At 48.1% G+C, this 23,482-nt stretch overlaps 1 protein-coding gene across 4 annotated transcripts in view; it reads left to right on the top strand.

The window, feature by feature from the left end:
* MATCAP2 (microtubule associated tyrosine carboxypeptidase 2) overlaps positions 1-18,656 on the top strand; it is a 37,365-nt gene extending 18,709 nt beyond the window's left edge. For 2 of the 4 annotated variants that reach the window (XM_054725925.1, XM_008150720.3), the window contains 6 exons: positions 8,091-8,788; positions 13,610-13,753; positions 14,349-14,481; positions 14,987-15,292; positions 16,619-16,716; positions 17,915-18,656. In XM_054725925.1, the coding sequence (XP_054581900.1) occupies positions 8,091-8,788; positions 13,610-13,753; positions 14,349-14,481; positions 14,987-15,292; positions 16,619-16,716; positions 17,915-18,076 (1,541 nt within the window). In that variant the 3' untranslated portion in view covers positions 18,077-18,656. The remainder of the gene's footprint in view (positions 1-8,090; positions 8,789-13,609; positions 13,754-14,348; positions 14,482-14,986; positions 15,293-16,618; positions 16,717-17,914) is intronic. The other 2 variants (XM_054725926.1, XM_028154552.2) reach the window with 2 other exon arrangements.
* Positions 18,657-23,482: the final 4,826 nt, after the last annotated feature.

Here is a 23,482-nt window from a genome sequence, read left to right on the forward strand (position 1 = left end):
TATCACTCTAACGCTTCATGTTGAATACCTTGAGAGAGATAGTTTGGCAGCGAATTTCTATGGTTTATTAAACATTCAAACAGCCATTTGTGACGGCTCAGGCCTCAAATTTACAACCTCTTTAAAAAGAATTAACCACGTCATTTTTCAGAATGGTTTCTCCATTTCTTTTACACAGTGCTTGGCCAGCTAAGATGACAGTTCTGGAGCCCTCGCCCAGCTTTCGTTCCATATAGAAAGCCCGTTAGAATGGCCAGATGCTTTACGGAGCCCACTTAGCTGAGAACATGCCCCTCCCCCTCACTATCCCCTCACTCTTCACTGACGCCCAGGCGCCTGTCCTGGTTCGAAGAAGAGCTTAGTTATATGGGGTCAGAGTATTGATGGAAATGTGTGTGTGTTTGCGTTGTGAGCTCTAGAATCGCCATAATGTTAAAACAAACTGATTGGTTTTTATTTCAGGACTGAGCAATTAAATGTTTCTGAAATCACTCCCTATCTGATATCCTTCGCACTTTTGACTTATTAGCCATGATTTAATATAACCTAAATACAACATTGTGGTGTAACTGCTGATTAGGAGAGCTGTGGTAAGAAAGCTGTGTGTGCTGTGTAAGCTCTAGATGCTGTTTGAAATGAAATCAAGTCAGAAAAGGTTTCTGTGCCTTCTCACAGATTTTAAAGAAGATAGTTTATTATACTGAAGCCACCAATATGTTGGTTGTAGAATATAGAATTGTTTAATGTTAAATTTACCTGGGAAATCCAAATGTAATTATTCTAAGTATTTTCCCTTTTACATTATTTCATGGAGTAGTTCTATAGGAGCTGAATATAATATTGAATAAAATAATGATACTGATCATTAACACAGGCTGCACTGTTCTCAGCACTTAACAGACTAACTTTTTTGTTCCTCGCACCACTACTATAACATATGTAGTTTATGATCCCATTTTATAGATAAGAAACAGCACAAAGTTCAATGACGTGGTCAAGGTCACAGCTACTGATAATTAGCCAAGATTCAATTCAGCTGAGCTCCATTCCCACGTCCATGTTCCCCACCACCAGGAAAGGCCCGACATGTTACAAAGAATATACGACCTGCCTGGCTGGTTTGGCTCAGTGGATAGAGCGTCGGCCTGTGGACTGAAGGGTCCTAGGTTTGATTCCGGTCAGGGGCGTGTACCTTGGTTGCGGGCACATCCCCGGTCGGAGGTGTGCAGGAGGCAGCTGATCAATGTTTCTCTCTCATCGATGTTTCTAACTCTCTATCCCTCTCCCTTCCTCTCTGTAAAAAAATCAATAAAATATATTTTAAAAAAAAAAAGACTATATGACCTGACTTAAGCCACAAATTCAACAGGAAGAGCTCATTTGACAGCAGTGGCACATTATCTGGCAGCTCACTCAAGTTGGTGTTTTTTAAGTTTTTATCACAGACAAGTCTGTAAATTTCGGTCTGAAAAGATCATATTTTACTAAAACATTGTTTCAAAATAGAAAGTAAGCCATCGAGCTCATTCAATGAGTAGCAAGTGCTGTCAGAAACCATGTAACACTGTGTCAGTTTATTATTTCTTACTGCCCATATTTTGTGTGTGATACAGATGCGATCGATGCGTCATCTGGAAACGGAGCTCCTTTGTCACAAAGGTGAATGTTTAAAATACTGGAGGCCACCGTCGTCTTGAGCTCAATGTGTGGTCTGTGGGCTGAAACACTAGGTGCGTTGCTCCTGTGTGGCCTGCAGCAGTACTAGGCACCTGCCATTAAAACTCGTCTTCAGCCGAAACCGGTTTGGCTCAGTTGATAGAGCTTCGGCCTGCGGACTGAAGGGTCCCAGGTTCGATTCCGGTCAAGGGCATGTATCTTGGTTGCGGGCACATCCCCAGTAGGGGGTGTGCAGGTCGATCGATGTTTCTCTCTCATCGATGTTTCTAGCTCTCTATCCCTCTCCCTTCCTCTCTGTAAAAGTCAATAAAATATATTTAAAAAAAAAGTCAGCACCAGAGTGAAGAAGGGAGAGAGAGAGAGAAGGGAAGGGAGAGAGAGAAACATCCATGAGAGAGAAACATCAATGGGCTGCCCCCCACACACACCCCCTACTGGGGATCGAGCCCACAACCTGGACATGTGCCCAGACCTGGCATCTAACGGGTGAACAGGCGACCTCTCGGGGCATGGCAGGACACTCAACCACCTGAGCCACGCCGGCCAGGGCAACTAGTTGCTTCATTTCCTTATGCTGGACTGGTAGGATTTTCCTCTCAACCATCAGGCATTCAAATCTTGTATCTTTTCTCACCTCTCAGATATTCTCTTCCCTTTGCTACGTCCTTGTACGATCAGAGCAGTGAGCAAAGACGAACACCACGTCTCCGTAAGGGATCACACAGTGTCAGTGTCGGGAAGGCCACCAGACAACACATGTAAGCCTGCAGCCACGGCAAGTGCTCTGAAGACCCTCCCAGAGGTTTCCTGAGCAAGTGGTGTGTGAAGTGAAGGACCAAGTTCATCTAATAGAGGGGAGGGAAGAACTCGCCGAACACAGGGACAGAGTGAGGAGGTGCTGGGTCTGGGGGGAGAGGTGAGCGTGAGGGGCCGACACGTGAAGGGCAGCTGCAGTGGCCTGAGTCCGGGGACTGCGCAGGGTGCGGCCACGGCAGAGCTGACCACGAGTGACCGCAGGTGCCGTGGTGAGGGGTTTTGTGTTCATCCTAAATGGAAAACCGGGGGGACGTCCGCCGTTGTTTTAGATGGTGTTTGATGCTTCTCTCACCACAATCATCATTTCTGGCATTCTAGAACACTCTGTGTATTTTCACTGGTACAAATAACACCACAGCAGTTTCTGACCAAAAAACAGTGTCACGTTATAAAGAATCATTGGCACTAATAGTAACACTGAGGTGCTCCCAGCTGGGACGGTGGCACTTTTAGGAATCCCGGAATCCAGTTGTGTTCCTCAGTTCCTGAATTGTAATAGCAGGATCTTTCCATCTCGTTTTTTAACTTACAGTTGAGAAACTATAGTGGGTGCTGTTGGATTTAGAGATGATATAATTAACTAGAGGCCCGATGCATGAAATTCGTGCAAGGGGCTCGGCCCTCACAGCCCCGGCTGCCTCAGCCCTCATGGCCTGGCTGCCTCTCGGCCCTGCGGCCCTGCTATGGTCGTTCTGGAAGGTTGTTCTGCCATCCGGTCTAATTAGCATATTAGCTGTTAATTATATAGGATAGCTTTTCTATTATAATGCAGACAGTTGGGGAACAAATATGTTTTCAAAGATACTTATTTTTTCATAAATCATTTTTAAAAATTAAGGTGTAACTTTCATTCATTAAGGTTCACAAGTCTGAAGTGTGTGGCCTGATGAATTTGCACGTATGTAACCACTACCCAGTACAAGATGTAGGACATTGCTTGCACTCGTTAGCCTGGTACCTCCTCCTAGTTATGAGCCCTCCCTCTAAGCTAGCCACTCTGCTGATGTCTGGTTTTGAACTAGACATAAATGGAATTATACGGTATGTGCTCTTGATCTGGTTCAGTTGCTCAGTATTGTCTGTAGGATTCATCTGTAGTGTTGCTTGCAACCACAGTTTGTTCTTTTCATTGCAGTATACTCGTCTATTGTATGACTATACCACAGCTTAGTCATCCTTTCTACTGTCCATACAGATGATCTCTTTTGAGGTTTAATTAATTTAATCCCCAAGTGAGATAAACACTTGATCAAATTGTTTATCTTATTTGGGGATTATTTTGTTTTGTTTAGCCTTTTCTTCTGCTTGTCATCGAGCAACCTGTTGTTTTGTGGTGCAAATTGCCCCAGGTTCTCGGGTTTCATACGTATTAGTGAACCATATAAAATTGCCGTCTTGTGGGTCAAAACCAGTTGAATGGTAGTTTTCCACTAGGCTTTGTTTCTGGCGATGTAATCTTCCCTTCAGCCGGGGCCCTCCTAATTACCGTGAAACCTCACCTCTTCGCAGCCGAGAAACACGGGGCCTCAGTGCACAGTGCTCCCCGCTCCCGCGCCTCTAGGTGAGGAGCCTGAGGCGCTGATGGGCTTCGTGATTAGACTGACGTTACAGAGAGGCCATTGAAAGCCCGGGAATGGACGCCAGGGCTCCTGGGACCCTCTGCTCCCGTTCTGGATACAAACGGAGCTTTCACTGTGTTGGTAATCTCAGTGTACTCACCTAGTTGTGTGAATATACCGAGTATCAATTCTAATGCAATATTTCCCTTTTCCTCAGTATGAGTAATCAGGTTGGGATGAATGATTTCTTTGATCAACAAATCATGTTCATTTACCCCCCAGTTCTAGTGCTGCAGATTTCGAATGGCCCGAATGCCCCATGAGTGACATTTAATATGAGAAAGTTTGATTTTTAGTTACCTTGTTACATTTCAGAGGGAAAATGAGTTACACTTCCCCCAAAGTTTTAATTTTTCGGAAAAGAGGAGTTAGAATAGGATGTTGTTCTTCAGTGAAACCTCCTGATTGGGCTTTGACTATGTTCTTACGCAGGTTTAAAAGTCATTTTTCTTAAACAATAGTATTTAAAATTACAAAAAACTTGGAGGTTCTCTAATACTTTTCATGCAACTGAAAAGGAGGTTAGTGTGCCTGCCGTGAGGAATTAGTTTGTATCCTCCTTGTGTGAGTGCTTGCCGGGCCACCTGCCCACGTCCATGAGCTTCGTGGGATGTCAGCATTCGGCAGGACTGGCATTTGCGAAATCAGAGCCCCGTGGGCGCTCCCAGCCTTGACTCAGCAGGTGGGGCTGGGAAAGGGCCGAGGCTGAGCCTCTCGGGCAGGCGACCAGCACGTGAACGTGAACGGAGATGCGGCACCTGCGGGGGGAGTGGCGGTGTCCCACGCCGTCACACACTGCCCTCTCCGCCCACTCCGCCTGGAGGGTTTTGGCGGGTGGTTCGGACTTTGTCAGTGTACCCTGAAGTGCGCAGGCTGCTCGAGGTGGGACAGAATCATGAAGGCACGGGTCACTGCGCTTTATGACAACACAGCTCTGTGAGCTCACGCCTGGTCACAGAGCTCCTGCGTCTTAGGAACCACCGAGAGCACTTTTCCCTGAATGTTCATTTTTAAACATCAACACAACATGAATGTAACCACCAGCAAAGTTAGACATTCCTCCTAGTTTTCTTCATTGACTTTAACTGGGCAGCTTTCCCCCTTCCAAACGAGAGCCCGGTACCTCCCTCGACCTTCCTGGCTGTGCCCAGTCCTCACCTGACTTCCTAGGTGTGTGATACCCTGTTCTTATCTCAGCTCTCTTGCTCTTCCCTTTCAGTGTCCATTTCGGTCTTCCTTTCTTATCTCCTGAACTGCTGGGGTCTTTGGAGAAACTGACCTTGCCCGTGGGCGTTGGGGCTGCAGCCTGTGACCTGGTGTTCCTTAGCCCATGTTGCCCGGCCTGCCCAGCTCAGAGTACCAGTCGGCAACACTTAAGTCCGAAACCCCTGAGGAACGGGGACCCACTCCCCGTGAGAGTTTTGTTTGTCCTGTTTATTTGTGGCTGGTCGCCAGCACGGATTGAATGGCTTCTTTGTGCAGTCAACCTTCAACATGACCTGTGCAGCCTCGCTCCTACCTCTCACCTCTCAGCTTGGAAATGCAGTAGACATTTAACCCCCGCAAGTTCATACTTTCATGTTATCATTTAGACACCAGAATTCACACTTCACATGGTGGCCTAGAAAATGTTAAGTAGAAGGACGTTTAAGTACCTTACATGTTTGGATTATTATCCACTTTCGACCTGGTACTGTTTCTTTACCCTCAACCCTGGACTTCAAGTAAACACTTCCATGTAGAGCAGGGTGTCTCTACCTTGGCACTGTCTTAGGATGAATATTTTGTTGCAGGAGCTGTCCTGTGCATGGAAGGATGTTTAGCATCATCTCTACCCACAAGATGCCAGTAGCTCCTCCCCCTAGCAGTGACAGCAGAATGTCTCCAGACATTGCCAGTTCCCCATTATATTTCCACTGGTGCGGTGTGTCCTCATGTAAATACAGAATGCTCCCAGAACTACTAACACCTGCTGACCTACCATGGTTGGAGAGTGGCATGTTCAAGGTCATGCCGTTCATTCAGTGTACATTTACGGAATGTCTGCCAGATCCCAGGCTAGCTGTTGGAAAGAAAGAGAAGACTAAGACACGGTCCTGGTACCTCTCTTAGTACATCAGTATCCACATTACCCCGTCTTCCTGGGAGCCGTGTTCTCTGCAGAGGAGAAGTGATGCGTGTTGTGCTTGCAGCCGAGTTCATCCTGCGTGTCTGTGGATAACTGAGTGAGTGACCCCACACGAGAGAATGAGCATGGAGCCTGTGATCAGACACACCTGCATTCAAACCACAGTTTGCCATTTATTACTCTCCTGTCCTATAACCTTGAGCCAATTACTTAACATCGCCGAGGCGTGATATAACCTGTACAGTTTTGGTGTGAAATCCCAAACTCACAGAAATATGGCAACAGGTGATGGTGCTATTGTTGTTATTATTTATCACTACGTATTGTGGAACGTCTCATCTTGAATGGGTGATTGGCAGATGTGTGTGGATAAATAGTTTTCAAAAAAGTGAAATAAAGCATGTCTTTCTTGGCAAGGCAGGCACTCGTCCAAGTCAGCTAGCATTGAACTTGCCTCAGCGGGAGGGGCCCAGGGTTGAGGGCTGGAGGCACCACGGTCCAGGAGACCTGGGGACGAGGCCTGGTTGAGAACCATGATGTGTCCCATTTGCAGAAAGGAGTTAGAACAGTTAGTGACCAGCCTATGTCCGATTTATCGGTAGGACGTTAGCTGGAGCCTCGTTCAGACAGCGGGAGGAAGGCAAACGCAGCCACTTTGTTAGTGTAGACCAGTGATGGGCAACCTTTTGAGCTTGGTGTGTCAAACTTCGCCAAAAAACTGAGCGTAACTCGGGTAGTGTGTCACTTTGAGGAAAAAACTAACTCCAAGACTCTAGACGCAAATGTTTCATCCTCAGGAGCAGCAAATGTTTCATCCTCGGCATGCGGCCGCGTGTCATCAGAAATGGCTACGCGTGTCAGTGCTGACACGTGTGTCATAGGTTCGCCATCACTGGTGTAGACTGAGGCTGAAAGCCCTGAGGCTCTGCTGACCACCCCCTTCCCCCGCATCAGTTTCTCTTCACATTGCCCTCCTCCTCCTCTCAAGTCTAGGTCATAGCTCCTGCTTTTCACGTTTAAGCTTCTTACTCCCTTTCGTTATTATTCAGGTCTTCCCAGGACTGCCTTGCCTTCAGAGCCAGATTAGAAGCTGGTTGAAGGCAGGAACAATGCATTCGTGCAGACGTATTTTAAGAAAAAGTGCAAATCCAGCCTACAGCAGCTCCTGAGCAGCAGTATATCAAGTGATTCTTGCCTCTTTAAACCACTTGTGAGGTCTAAAGACAAAGTTGACTTCTTCTTCATTTGCCGTTTGATGTGCTGGTATCTATGTAACAGTCATTACAATTTTTTTTTCAGACATGGCAAGAAAAATCCTTGATTTTCTTTCATCTTAATCTATAGCCTAGAATGAAGAAAACCAACCAGCTAATATTGAGTGACATTCCTAAAACATGCTTGAACATACGCACTTCATTATTTCATCTTAAAAGTGGTTTTCAAGATCAATAAGGCACTGCTGTTCTTCCTTTACCGATGGCTACCTGTGTATAAACTATCAGATTTCTAGATTGGATTGGCTTTGAAAGTGACTTGGATCTATGGAATCCCCATTCTTTGGTAGAGTTGAGTATTCACATTATTTACATGTGCTGTCTCACATCTGTATTAAACCTTGATCATCTAAATGGTTTGAAGCTGTGGACTTCTAGAGATAATTCAGAAGCGGCAATGTTTAGCATGACCAAAGTTTAGTAACACATCCTTTTAATACTTACAATGTCTTTTCTAAAGATTGTTGCAAAGTTATAAAGTCTGCAGAACCTTCAGCACACTTCGCGTGTCATAAGCAATTCGCTTCATGTGGTGTCTTTGTTATTTCTCGTGTTTGGTTTTGTTTGTTGACACAGAAAAGCTTCACTGGCCCGAGCAGGAGCTGGCCCAGAAGTCTGTGCTGACCGCCGAAGAGGCCGTGGCCGCGGACCGCCGCCGGAGCGCCTCCCAGTTACCGCCCGGGATCCTGAAGGACATCTTCACCACCGGCACCAGCAGCTACAATGTCCTCCTCCAGAGCAGAGAGGAGAGGAGGCATCAGTCGCAGCGGCGGCCTTCCTCCGCCCAGCCCAAGCGATGTGGGAAGCCCAGCAAGTCGCCCTGCTCGCCCCACGGCAAGGAGCTGCGCAAGACCAGGGCCCTGGTGCCGGGGCTGAGCGGCGGCGCCTGGTGCTGCCTCGACCGGCAGCCTGCCGCCTTCATCAAGAGCGCCCTGTCGAGTCCCGTGGCCTTTACACACGGTATCTCTGTTACAGGGAACAGCATAGCCCTGACACCCAAAGCCAAACACAAGGTCAAGCGGCACCATTTCTCCCCTCTCCCCAAGCCGAGGCCGCAGCCCCCGCCGCAGCTGTGTCGGAGTTTTGAGAAAGATGATTCTTCTGGGAAGAAATTTTGCATTCTGACTGCCATAAAGCCCACCAACCTGGAGAGGGAGAAGCTCAGGTTCTTCAAGTCCGACTACACCTACGACCCGCAGTTTGAGTACGGGAACCCCTCTCTGCCCAGCGTGCTGGCCAAGCACAGCAACGCGTCGGACCGCTTTCTGAAGCAGGTAAACGCTCCTTGGGAGCGGCGTTTCGTGGTTACATAGCTAAAGCAGTTGTCTGCAGTCTGATAAAAGGAAAAAAGGACTTGGGAAGTATTCCAGTTGTTTACATGTTATAGTTAATCCCCATCCCGGATGATAGAAATTTCCAGGGAAGTGGCACAGCCTCTCTGTAGACTCCGTCACACTCATCGCGCTCCATAAAGAATCTGTTTCATCGACTCCGTGGCAGGAAGACTCTTTATTAGATTTTTGTTGTTGTTGTTAATCCTCTCCCGAGGATATGTTTCCATTGGTTTTTAGAGAGCGTGGAAGAGAGAGGGAAAGACAGAGAAAACATCGATGTGAGAGAAACACATCCATTGGTTGCCTTCTGTAGGAGCCCTGACCAGGGCCCGGGCTGGGGAAGAGCCTGCAACCAAGGTATGTGCCCTTGACCGGAATAGAACCTGGGACCCTTTGGACCACAGGCCGACGCTCTATCCGCTGAGCCACACCGGCCAGGGCAGGAAGACTCTTTACGAGGAAGAAAGCTTCAGATCTGGCTCCCGACTTTCCGGGGGGAGTTACAGGCCTGGCCGTGAGTGAGCCCACAGGCAAGTACAGCCCTTCTCCGTGTGAGCGGAGAAACGGCTGCACTTGTTCTGCTTGCCTCCGGCCCGCAGTCTCTGGTTCTCCTGCTCGGACTCCACCCCCAGCTTGCTCAGGCCCCACACGTCTGGCGGCCATGAGCGTTTTAGTGCTCTGTTCACATAGTTTATCATCATCAAATCAATATTTAGGCGCTCATTTATAGAAGAAAAGGATGAAATTATAAAAGTGATCTTCAAGGTTCGCCAATCCTATGTGACTGGCAGGACCAGCACTTTCCAGAGTCCCGTTCGGTCACGCAGCCCATAGCTCTGTGGCAGGCGCGTTAGGGCACCCTCCACTTCTCAGGCACCTGGGCTTCCCCTGCAGGCACAGTGCGGCCGGCCAAGGCAGACATTTGGTGAAATTAACCTTGCACCGGCTGTTCTGGCGCAGCAGGCCCGGCATGGCTTTGTCAGGGCTGCCCGGCGTTGGCAGGCATAGCTCCGCCGGCCTGTGCCGTGTGCCCTGTCGTAGCATTTCTGCTGCACACGGTTCTTTTGGATTTGTGCCAGCAGATTTGGTGTTGTTATAACTGACATGCCATCTGACCAGTCATTTAAGCCATTAGGTAGAGCTTATTTTAAGATTAAAATAATTTTAATATTGCTATTTCAATTCCTTTGCTGGAAGAAACCTTTTCTACCGTACCTCTGTTTTTTTTAGAGGGCAATCGCTTTTTATTTAGATGTGCTGAGATTGAGCCAAACACTAGAAAGTCAGCTGTCGCTTTTATTCCTATTCTGGCAATCATTTTGTGATTTATTTATTTTTTTGGGTGGAAATTGCAATTGATTGAATGTGGGGATGTCACATTTAAACTTTATGATAATTATTAAAAAGCTGTTTGCTTCCCCCTCCTTAGTGCTGAGAGAAAGGGCTGAGATTTATTCACCAACACATTTTAATTTGGAGTCCCACCCCAACCCCTGCCAGCCAGGAGAGATTTCCCGCCATGAAATCAAAGCGAATGTTCTCTCATTTCTGTGGGAGGCGATGAGGGGGCATCAGCAGCCGCACGGACAGAATTGACACGACTTGCCTGTGGCTCCACAACCTGTACTTTCACCCAGTTCCCATGCTATCCTATTCCTAAGACTGTATTTTTCAAAGTAACTGTTAATTGCAAGTACACTGCGGTTTTGATCACCCACATTAATGGAAGGAAACCTTTGCATGGATTAGCTCAGGCGGAAAAGTCATCCCCTGCTCCCCCGCTGAACAGCTGTCGCCAGGGCAGCCACCTTGCTCTCCTGTGGTGACACGGGCCACAGGTCTGCAGGAGGGTCAGTATGGGGAGCAAACATGGTCAGAGAAGGAAACGCGGTAATAGAGGAGCCGCCAACGGTGCCGTGAAAAGGAGAGCGTAGGAGGAAGTGGTGTTTAAAACAAACCCCTCAGTGAGGATACACCACTGAACTGACTCATAAAGAAGGAGGCTTCTGGACCCTTGATTTGGTTCCAGGCATCTTGCATGGTAACCTGTGGCGGGGGGGGGGAGGGGGGGCAGGGGGGGATGGCGGAGAGGCAGATGCAGTGAGGAAAGACAAGGGACTAGGGATTGAGGCGGAGACAGATGTTACAGCCAGTGACACAGGCTTCATTTCTTATAAAAAGATCTGTCCAGGAGCAGAGCTGTTTGATTTTAAAGATGGCCCCCGGAAAGCAATGTCTTGCTTTTAGAGTTGGTAGTGTAAGTGGATAGGTAATTCATTGCTGTTTAACCCAGTATTTTCCAACCACATTTGGCCATGGAGCCCTTTTGAAATGATATCTGGTCCACCACTCTTCCAGAGAAACAGTTTGGCCTAGGGAAGAGGACTGACTTCCTGGGGTGACCTCCTGGGGTGATTCAGGATTTGGGGGAGGGGGGCTCTAGATGGAAGAGTTTATAAAAGGGGGGAAGTGAAGGGAGGGTTGGAATTGAGTGGAGGTCAAACCAATGACCTTAAATTCTAAAATTAAAACCCAGCCTTTAATCTGTTGGAACTTAAAAACGATACACAGTCATATGGGAAATAGACAACAAAACCCATTCACGGTCTCTCTCTCTGCCTGTCGCCTCTTTTTCTGTCTCTAACTTTGTCCTCACAACAACCCTGTGAGGTAAGTAGGGCAAACATTTTCATCTCCACTTGCCAGTGGAGAAACGCAGCCCGAGAGGGAGGAATGACATGCCTAGGATGTCACAGGCCGTGAAGGGCAGGCGCCAGGTGAGCAGGCCTGCTGGCCGCCCGTCTCCCGCTCCCGGTCGCACCGGTGTCCCTATTGCACCGAGTGAAACGGCAGCTGAGAAGGGAGATAGCTTTAAGCACATGACTGGGGAAGTGGCTCGTGACTGATGGTCAGATTTCCAGGTTGCTGAGCCGTGGACAGAACCAGCAGGCCAACCAGCAGCAGGTCCCTCACAGACGTGTCAGAAGCTTGTTCTACCCGAGACAATGCTGCACAGTTTGTGCAGACAGTTTTCATTTCCTGGGGTAGTGGTTGGAAAGTTACACAGTGCTATCCGATGAACTATTCCTTTTTATTTATTATTGTTTTTATGTTATTTTTTAAAATAGTATTTTGCTGATTTCAGAGAGAAAGGGAGAGGGAGAGGAAGAGAGAGATAGAAACATCCATGATGAGAAAGAAACATAGATCGGCTGCCTCCTGCACGCCCCCCCACTGGGGGCTGAGCCTGCAACCTGGGCATGTGCCCTTGACCGGAATTGAACCCGGGACACTTCAGTCCGCAGGCTGACACTCTATCCACTGAGCCAAACCAGCTAGGGCTGAACTAATCCTTTTTAAATGACAGCTTAAGATAAAAGTCACACGCCGTGCAGTTCACCAACATGAGTGTACAGTCAGTGATTCTGAGTGTGTTTAGAACTATGCAGCATCAACACTATCCAATTCAAGGACATGTAACACCCTCCAAAAGAAACCTCTGCCCATTAGAAATGACTCCCCATTGGCCACCAGCCTTCCAGCTCTAGGCCAATGCCAGTCTACTCTCTCTTTTTCTATGGACTTGCCTGTTCTGGAAGTTTCATATAAGTGGAATCATTCAGCATTGGCCCTTTGTAACAAGCTCCTTTCACTTAGCATAATGTTGTCAAGATTCATCCGTGTTGTAGCTTGTGTCAGGACTTCATTGTTGAGTAATACCCAAGGATGTATAGCTCATTTTATGTGTCCATTCATCAGTTGATAGACATGTGGGTTGTTTCTGCTCTTTGGCTATTATGAATAACTAGAGGCCCGGTGCACGAAATTCGTGCACTGTGTGTGTGTGTGTGTGTGTGTGTGTGTGTGTGTGTGTGTGTGTGTGGGGGGGGTCCCTCAGCCCGGCCTGTGCCCTCTCACAGTCCGGGACCCCTCTCTCCTTACCGCCCGCCTGCTTGCTGCTCCTACCGCTCGGCTCGCTGCTCCTTAGTGCTGCTGTGGAGGTTCCCACCACCTCTGCCTCGCTGAGTGGCGCTGCCCCTGTGGGAGCACACTGACCACCAGGGGGCAGCTCCTACGTTGAGCATCTGCCTCCTGGTGGTCAGTTCATAGTGACCAGTCATTTCACTGTTTGGTCAATTTGTATATTAGGGTTTTATTATATAGGATACTGCTATGAATATGTGTGCAAATTTTTGTGTGGACCTATGTTTTAAGTTATCTTAGGTGTACACCTGGTAGTGGGTCATGCGTAGTTGGTCATATGGTGGTAGATTGTGTACTAGTGGGTCAGATGTATTAAAGAGAAGCGAACACATTGGAATCTTGGAGGGAAGGCGGGCGGGGGGGGGGGGGGAGGGAGAGTGGGTGGGAGGTTATCAACCAAAGAACTTGTTTGCATATATGCATAACCCATGGACACAGACAACAGGGTGGTGAAGGCCTGGGGCAGAGGACGGGGGACGGGTTGGAGGGGGTCAATTGGAGAAAAAGGGGGACATATATAATATTTTCAACAATAAGGATTTTTTAAAAAGAGAGAAGCGAATACAGAAAAAGTAGTATTTGTAACTGACAGGTGTTTGTGAAAGTATGTGCAAGGGAGTGACAGCTGCTTAGGATTAGAAAGATGTGGTGCCTCAGTTGTATTTTCATTTGGAAATAAACAACAGACACAGTCACGATAAATAAGAGTATTACCGGCTTATTACTCCCCTCGAGTAATGGGAGGCTGTTGGCTTCCATGTTCTCTTTCTTCTCCAGGCCATCAATATTATGGAGCTGACTTTACAGAAATATGGGAGCTATGAGAAGTTTGAGCAGGCCACGGGCGGGAGCCTGCTGTCCAAGACTCGGATCTGGAGCCACGTCAGGAAGTACATGATGAAGGAAGGCTGCCTGGGGGAGGTGAGTCCTGGGGCGAGCGCCGTGGCACTTAGCCCTCCGCAGGGCCCACGGCGCTGGCTGCAGGCGGTGTCTTTCCAACCCCGTCTAGTTCCTTAAACTAGTCACGCAGATTTCTGACTGAATACTGGAAGTCTACTTTCCCATGGCATTGAGCTGTGTTTGGTTTCTTTTCTTACCGCCATTTCTGTGTAGCTTATGGCAACATGTGAGTGGTTTTATGAAAATTGTCAATGAAGAGATTGCCCTGGGGCCCCTCGCATTGGAAGCCAGGTCCTGGCGTTCAGTGTTGACATAGCTCCGGCGCAGTGGCCAGGCCTCCGTCTGCGCCCGCCCTGCGTCACTGTGGCCGGGCTCAGCGCAGCGGGACAGGGCCTGGTCCTCGTGTCTTCCCCGCAGAGCCCTTGCCTTCCTTCCAGTCCAGGAAGGCCCTGAGGTCCCACAGGCTCAGCACCGGAAGGTCCAGGGGACTGGCCCTCAGTTCATCCTCTTGGTTCTGGGAGCATCGGGGTGCTGGAAACAAAAGAAGGTGTTCCTGGGGCCTGGCCCCCCACTTCACATTGTGCTTCCATCTCCGTACCTTCCCTGTGGCCCTCAGGTCGTGGTCCACCTCACCGAGGACCTGCTCTCCCGCGCCTCCATGACGGTGGTCAACGGCTGCCCCACGCTGACCATCAACGTGTCCACTGCACGTGAGCACTGGCTGGAGGGAATGCTGAGGCACGAAATCGGTAGGGCGGCCCCTCCACCGTCCCGCGTTGTACCGAACCGGCTCCACAGACACGCTCTTTGGAATGGGGTTTTCGTAGTTGTATTTGGCAAAAAGCAATGGAGTTGTTAGGCCTCACTTGAACTTGAGCTACGCTGATTGATGTCCCATTTCAAGTTAGGTTCTCAGGGCCCTGTGCAGCAGCATTAAGCTTAAAAAGTCACTGAACCCCAGGATTTCGGTTCCTTGACCTTAAACTGAAGGAATTGAATTACCTGATCTCTGAGATTCTTTTCTATGATTCCTCCCTTGACAAAAATAACCTCTTCTGAGGAGACCTGGGAGCCCTTAGGGGGACGGGAGGGGGGGGGGGCGCGGGGGGGCAGTGTGCTCCTTACGATCAGAGGCTTGGGGCGGGGCGGGCTGGCTTCTGCCGTTTGGGTTGATTTGGGCTGAGAACGGCTGGTAGGGTCTTTGGGGAAGGAAGTAAAGACGGGCGTTTCCTGCTTCCACGGCCCCTCCCGCAGGCACTCATTACTTCCGGGGCATCAACAACCTGCAGCAGCCCTGGGGCAGCTGGACGGGCCGCAGGAAGCACGAGCTGAAGCCCAACAACCCCACGGAGGAGGGGCTGGCGAGCATCCACAGCGTCCTGTTCAGGAAGGACCCCTTCCTGTGGCGGGCTGCGCTGCTCTACTACACCGTGTTCCAGGCCAGCCGCCTGTCCTTCTGCGAGCTCTTCCGGGACATCGGGAGGTTTGTCAAGGACCCCAACACGAGGTGGGATTACTGCGTGCGGGCCAAGAGGGGCTGCACCGACACGGCCCAGCCAGGTGGGTGGCCCGGGCCATAGGTCCTCTGACTTTGGGGTGAGGATCAACAAAAAACAGGAGTGATGAATGTGCTGACTGAACCCTCGTTCAACACGACGCAGTCTTAGTGGTTATGAACCACTAACTGGTTCACCAGTTGTCCCTAGAGTATTGGAAACCAATTCCAGACATCTGTCCTTTTACCTGCGTCCCTAACTGTGCGCGTCCCTAACCAGTAAGGACAACTTGTCCACAGTCCCCGGGCTATTAGCATAGCTAACCACATCCACAGCGTCTTAGCACAGGACTCTGTATGGTGACTTCAGTCCATGGAACAGAGCAATGTTTAACAAATTCACACGCTGTCAGGTGGGAGGAGGGTTTTCTTTGTAAATTAACACTTTTTTAAAAGTAGGATCAGATCTCACGAGCTGTTTCTGCTCATCATGTCTTTGTCCACATTTTTTCTATTTATAAACCCCATCTTCTTTAAAACTCAGTCCTAATTCTTGATTTCTTAGGGAAGAATAGTATCAGAATCACCTATAGTTATTTTAATGGTGCAAAGGGTATTAGTGTGTGTGTGTGTATGTGTGTGTGTGTGTGTTTAACTAGTAGTTCTGACATCCTATGCTTCCACATTGTTCCTGTGAGACCTAATGCTGTAAGCCATCCCCCGCCCTCCTCACCGGACACCCTCATTGCATCATGGGAGTTAAGGCTGCAGTCAGAGGGTGGGGTGAGGGTGAGGGTAGGATAATCTACACTAATAAAAGAGAAAGATGCAAATTGACCATACCTCTAAGAACCCACCAGCCAATCAGGAGTGAGTATGCAAATTAACTCAACAAAGATGGAGAGTTAATTTGCATATGCAGGCACGGAGTGACTGAAGACAACTAAAGACTGAAGAGGCTTGGCTTCTCCGCTGCGGCCAGAGTGAAGGCCTGGGTCCCGAGCGCCGGAGGAAAACCGGTGCCGGCAGCCAGGGGAAGGAAGGCCTATTGCACGAATCTTCGTGCAACAGGCCTCTAGTTATTTACAGGAGTCATACAATTTAAGTTACCAGTGTTTCTTTATAACTGGGGGAACATGCTATTTTAATTATGGGGATGGGGACCTGGGGAGGAGAGATTCTTAAAAGGGAGTTGCTGGTTTCCATGTTGTCCTGGTCCTTCCAGAGACCTTACGTTGGACATTACAGAGATAGAGCAGTTAAACACAAGTAAACGTGGCGCCTTAGAAAACCCTTTTGTTCAGGGCCGATTCCTACACGGGGAACGGCCAGCATCTCATTACTGAGGGATGTTTCGGACATGGGGGTAAACACGGCCGTGGTCCCTGCAGGGTGCTTCAGTAAAGACCAGGTGTACCTGGACGGCATCCTGCAGCTGCTGCGGCACCGGGACTCCATCGACTTCCCCCTGCTGACCGCCCTGGGCAAGGTGAGTGACAGGGAGGGCGAGGTCCCCACGCATTGCGCGGCACTTCCCCCGCTGCTTTATGACGACGGCAGGCGCAGGTCAGACTGCTTTTACCTGTGCTCGGAGCTAGCCTCTTCAGCGTGATACAGGAGGGAAGAAATGTGTTCTGTCGTCAAACCGAACGGCACACTCTCTTAGTGGACAACGAGAGATAAAGAAGGGAGTAGGAAATCTGGGGATGCAGTATGTAGTTTCACTTATATACATCTTTTCCTAAAGCATTTGAAAGTAGTTCGTAGATATAACACTACCCCCCCCCCTTAAATATATTTTTATTGATTTCAGAGAGGAAGGGAGAGGGGAGAGGGAGATAGAAACATCAGTGATGAGAGAGAATCAGTGATCGGCTGCCTCTTGCACGCTCCACACTGAGGACTGAGCCCACACCTGGGCGTGTGCCCTGACTGGGTTTGATCCCCGGTCAGGGCACGTACAAGAAGCAACCCATGAATGCATGAATAAGTGAGCAACAAACCGATGCTTCTCTTTCTCCCTCTCCCACCCCCGTCTTCTCTTTCCTTTTTCTCTCTAAACTCAATAAATAAAGATTAAAATAATAAAGAAAGAAGATTTTTGCTATTTTGCAGATATTAAAGTAATTTGAAAAACAGTTCACATACTTGCCCTAGCCGGTTTAGCTCAGAGTCGGCCTGCAGACTGAAGGGTCCTGGGTTTGATTCCGGTCAAGGGCACATGCCCGGATTGCAGGCTCGGTCCCCAGAAGGGGGTGTGCAGGAGGCAGCCAATCAATGATTCTATTTCATCATTGATGTTTCTATCTATCCCTCCCTCTCCCTTCCTCTCTGAAATCAATAAAAATGTATTTAAAAAAATAGTCCAGCCGAAACCGGTTTGGCTCAGTGGATAGAGCGTCGGCCTGCGGACTCAAGGGTCCCAGGTTCGATTCCAGTCAAGGGCATGTACCTTGGTTGCGGGCACATCCCCAGTGGGGGGTGTGCAGGAGGCAGCTGATCGATGTTTCTCTCTCATCAATGTTTCTAACTCTCTATCCCTCTCTCTTCCTCTCTGTAAAAAATCAATAAAATATAAAAAAAAAAATAGTCCATATACTTAAAAGTGTACTTACTACCCAGAGAAGAAATTGCTCTTTAACTGTGACTGATAGTTACGTTGAATACTGACCCGCCTCCGTTCTCAGGTCTCCTATGAAGACGTGGACCGCTTGAAGGAGCTGGGCGTCACCGAGAACATGAGGGTCCCGCAGTTCCTGCTGGACCAGGAGCGGTACATGGAGCACTTGGAGAAGATCATGGAAGTGAACGAGCTGACCGACAGGGAGCTCAGAGACCTTATCTGTTAGTTAGCATCCTTGCGAGCAGCGCGGAAGCGTCCCCTATATTCCCTTCGGTGCCTCGGCACCGGCAGATTTGTAAAGGAAGAGGACTGTTTACACGAGTTTCTGCAGACTGGTCGGCAGTTTTCAGCTGCATGTTTAGGATAAGTACCAACCTGAAACTGTTTCGAACGCGGGTTCCACAGGCTGCAAGGGAAGTGACCTGATTTCATCTGATTCCATCCGATTCTCCACAGAGGCCGATGAAAAGACTACTGAGGCGTGTTTTTGAAGAATCTTGGTCAAACCGAGCGATAAACTTCTGCCTGAGCACTAAGACCAGCTTCGGCTACAGCCTGCCTCCCGCACTGTTCACACGCCACGGTTACGTGTTATTTCACGAGGATGGCCATTATTCTCCTCTGAAAAGTTAGTTTTTTATGCCCCCCGAACAGCTCCATCTAAGATTTCTTATTTCTCTTCCATGTTAAGTAATGTTAAGGGGGTGGGGACAATTTGAAAAGTTTCATTAATTCTTTACATCTTATTTTTTCACCTTACCAGTTTGTAGGAACTCAATTAGAGAATTGTTTCCAGTTATTCCTTATCTAAAGTCTGTTTTCATTTGCTGATACATAGTTTACCCCTTGTAAATGTTAACCAAGGTTGAGGGTCTCTCCCTCTGTATTCCTCTATAGAAACGGTAAGTACAGGTTCCAGAGAGGTTCGTCCATGTGCATTAGAATAGTTGGGGAAGAGAGAAGCTACCCACCTTCTCATTAAACGGAGCAACAAGCAGGGAAGGTAGGCTGGGTGTCCACGGGATGTCTACAGTGCACCTGACCTTGCTCTGAGAACTGGCATTGCCGGGCCCTGCCATCGGCTGAACCGGCCCTGTGATTGGCTTGTGTCCTTGATCAAAACCTTTGGCTTCACCAACCCAACAGTGACATAGTTTAAGTTTCAAAAATGAGAGTTCTGATTGGCTACATTTCTCCTGCCAAAAGCTTACCCACTTGGCTTTATAATTTTTTAATTTTGATATATATTTGCATATACATACTTGGGATCAAATGGCTCTTCAAACAACTTATTTTAATGATCAGAAAGAACACTGCTGTAGACACCCCATTCAAAATTGCTATTGTAACAAAATTGAAGAATAAAGACCCCCTCCCCCCCCCCAAAATAACCCCCACAAAACTGCTACTGAAATTCCTCCCCAAAGCTCCCTGAGAGTTTATGTTTACCTCACTTCAGGCTTAAATACGGTGCTACAGTGGGTGTCGGGTGTCCGCTGACAGCCTGGGAAACCACTGGGAACCCTCCCGCAGGCAGGCCGGTGTGTGAGGGTTCTCCTTCACAGAGCCTCCAGGGCTTGCCTTAAAGGAGAAGCTGCAGACAGGGTGTGGCTGGTGCCTGGCGCCCAGCAGAGCCCTGCTTCCCCCTCGGGGGCCATGGGCCAGCCCTCGGCCTGGGGTGGGGCTGCACCTCTCCGTGGCCGTGGCTGGCTGTGCGCTGGCATCACACACACACACACACACACACACACACACACACACACACACACACACACACACGGCAGGCGGCAGCACCACTCCGGACCCACTGCGCTGCTTCCTTGTAGCAGAGCCCTCCAGGCTCAGCTTCATGTCTTGTCTCTGATTTCCTCGTCAAACTTCCCCAAGGTGACTGTGGAAAGGGTCTGATGAGCTGGAATGGAAGCACAGACAGAAACGGCAGGATCTGTGCCTGTGACTTAGGCTCAGTGCTCAGGAGCGGAACCTCGGGGCAGTACCACTCCTCCTGCGGACGTCCAGCTACAGAGGACGGTCCAGCAGCCCTCGGCTCCTGGCTGGGCGGTCTGAGTGTCAAATGGATGACATTCTCTGTCTGGTTTGGGAAAGGAAGACTTTAATGCCCTATGGCTTCAAATAAAAACAAGAAATGTGAGCACCCTCCAGACAAAAATGACTTCAAATCACACCAATTGTCTTAGGATATTTTAAAAGTTAGCGGCGAACCAAAAATAGTTTCAGGTGAGCAGAAAAGCTAAGCTTTAAAAGTTGGGATTGAAGATTTAATTAAGGTTATTCTCTTTCCTGAGATAGAATTCTAATGTCAGTTTTATTTCATAAATAAAGGTTTAATAAGTAGAAAATTATAGCAGCAGTACTTAGGGGAATAATTGAAGATCACATTTTAGGGTTATAATAGTTATTTGTCCTACCTAGACTATTGATGCTTAGGATTTCATCAATGTTGTCTACTGAAATTCTAGAATATAGTATCAAATACACTTTCTGATGCACTGTCTGGTTTTCACACAAGACAGGACTCAAAGTGAAATTGTTGGCAAACAAAATTCCATAGTCTTCATTTCTTTATATTTTCATCTTTGTAAACATGTTTAAAATTTGTATGGCTAGTTTTGTAAATCTTTGGGCATTTTGTGTCTAGATATAAGACACAGAGCACTGAGGTTCTTACATGGAGTATGTGAATTATGTGCATGCAAACTTCTGTCCTTTGGAACCTAATTATATTTTTCTTGTGGCACTTCTGGGTTGCTGTGGTGATTATTGAAAGGAGCATGGATCACGCTGAGCCTTATTTATAGGGAAAGCTTACATTTGCCACCCTCCCCCTCCCCCCAGTTAGTGCAGCTTGTATTCTCATGGGAAAGGAGAGAGGGATCATTCTGTCTTTATTTACTGCCCTGTTCACTGAGTAAATTTTGTTTACTTTGTTTTTTATTGATTTGAGAGAGAGAGGAAGAGAGAGGGAGAGAGAGATAGAAACATCAATGAGAGAGAGTCAGCTCTAGCCAGTTTGGCTCAGTGGATAGAGCATCGGCCTGCAGACCAAAGGGTCCTGGGTTCAATTCTGGTTAAGGGCATGTACCTTGGTTGCAGGCTCCTCCCCGGCCCAGGCCCTGGTCAGGGCTCCTGCAGGAGGCAACCAATCACTATGTTTCTCTCACATCCATGTTTCTCTCTGACTTTTCCTCTCTCTTCTATTCTCCCTAAAAATCAATGGAAATATATCCTCAGGTGAGGATTAACAACAACAACAAAACAAAAAAAGCTGCTATACATCAAAAGAAAACACAAAAAGACACCCTAAGGAATGCGAGAAAATATTTACAAATCATAGATCTGATGAGTTACTGTCTAAAATGTATAAGGAACTCCTAAAACTCAATAGCACAAAAAACAATCTGATTTTAAAATGAGCAGAATGGAGCATATATTTTCCCAAATCAGACATACAAATTGCCAACATGTACATGAAAAGACGCTCAACATCACTAAACAGGTAAGTGGAAATCAAAACGACGAGATTTTATAATAGCTTATAAAAAAGATGAGATTGAGTGTTGGTGAGGAGGTGGAGAAAAGGAAACCCTTGTACACTGTTGGTGGGAATATAGGTAGCTATAGGAAGTAGGAAAAAATGGAACTTCCCCCCCCAAATTAAAAATAGAACTACCATATGATCCAGTGATTCTACTGGGTATATATTCAAAGGAAATGAAAACAGGATATCGAATAGATACCTACAGTCCCATATCCATTGCAGCATTACAATAGCCAAGACACGAAACAACCTCAGCATTCATCGCCAGATGAATGGATGGATATGTGGTATATATCTACAATGAAATGGAATTCAGCCATGAGAAAGAAGGGAACCCTGTCATTTTGGACAATGTGGGTGAGCTAAGTGAGATAATCGGAGAAAGACAAATATTGTACGACATCACTTACTAAATCTAAAAAAGGATGAACTCATAGAAACAGGAGAGAATGATGGTTGCCAGGGGCTGGGGCCAGGAAAGCTGGGGAGATGGTCAAAAGGTACAAACTTCCAGTTCTTAAAGATCTAATGGACAGCGTGGAGGGTACAGTGAACAATACTGTATTATAGATTGGAAATGGCTAAGCGAGTGGATCTTAAACGTTCTCACCACAATAAAGAAATATGTGATGGATGTATTGGCTAATACTATGGTGGTAATTATTTCATAATCCCCACACGCATACCTTAAGCTTAATGTTATATGTGAGCCGTAGCTCAATAAAGCTGGCGCAGGGGGCGGGGACAAGACAACCAACTTCACTAGCTGTGTGTGTGTGTGTGTGTGTGTGTGTGTGTGTGTGTATGTGTTGTGTGTCCTTCCAGAGACAGTTAATGCAAATACTATCTAACATGTAAATGTACTCTGCTGTACTTTTAGCACAAATGATAGATTACTACACATTACTCCGTATTTTGAATTTTGCATTTCATAGATCTTGGAGATTATTCTATGACATGAACTCTTTAAAGATATGGGGGTCCTTTAAAAAAAAACCTAACAGGTGGAATTTCAGTGGCTGTCAATTTCAAGAGGTTGTGGTGCTCTGGAGACTTTTTCCTTCCCAAATGGGGATGAGATAAACCTGAAAAAATCCTAACACCATATACTCGTGTATCAAAGTTCTGAAGCGCAGCACATGGGTCAGGTGGGCCGGTGGGCGGACCCACATAGAAGTGGTAACATCTCAAATTTAGACAGACCAGATATTTTGGTTCTCTTGCCTTTTAAAAATAACCTTTATCATATAGTTTATAACTGTGTTACTTCCAAGAAAAGCAAGTAGCTCTCCCAGGTAAACGGGCCTTCCTGGATTTAGGAAAGACTAATCCCTTTTCGCGTGGGAAGCTCCGATTTTGTGTGAGCTCCAGTCAGCCTCAGGGGCGCTTCTGAGTGCCGCTCCACAACCGCCCACCAGAGGGCCCACGAGCCCTCCTTTTTTCATTCTGGCTCCTCTGCCTCTATTTTAGGCTGGAGGCCCCCAGAGCAGGTTCATCTTGCTGGCTGGCCTCAGAGCCAACCCCAAACCCACACTCTGAGTTTCAGCAAGCACGACGCTTCTGGGAAAGATCCAACGCCTTAAAGAGCTGGACAGGGGGGGTCCCGAAGTCTCACGCGTGCCCATCGCAACATCTGTTTGCTCCTTGGTCCGATTTCAGTCTCCGTCTGACAAGTTGGTCACAGAATTCCCTGAGATGAGCTGAGCCACCACCGGCCACCGCTCCGCGGGGCGGCAGCCTGTTCAGTGGCATCGTCCAGACAGGAGGATGCCCCCTCCTCTCGGGCGGGCTCCCCGCTGCCCTGTCGGAAGGGATCCCGGAGGCCGGTGTCCCTGCCCAACCCAGCCCCCGGGACACGAGTCCTGCGGCCGCCTGGGGCCACTGCCCAGCACAGGCGCCAAGCCCAGTCCTTCTCCTGACTTCCTGACCCGACAGAGAGGAAGCTCTCGGAGCCTCAGTGCTGCCCGTGGAAGCGCAGGCCACAGGCAGAGAAGCCAGCTGCCAGGTGCTTTGAAAGGTGACCTCCCTCCATTGTGTCTCAGGACATCCCTGAGGTTGATAAACAGACCCCCT

The sequence above is a fragment of the Eptesicus fuscus genome, chromosome 14, assembly GCF_027574615.1.
Source record: "Eptesicus fuscus isolate TK198812 chromosome 14, DD_ASM_mEF_20220401, whole genome shotgun sequence".
In the NCBI taxonomy this organism is placed as follows: domain Eukaryota; kingdom Metazoa; phylum Chordata; class Mammalia; order Chiroptera; family Vespertilionidae; genus Eptesicus; species Eptesicus fuscus.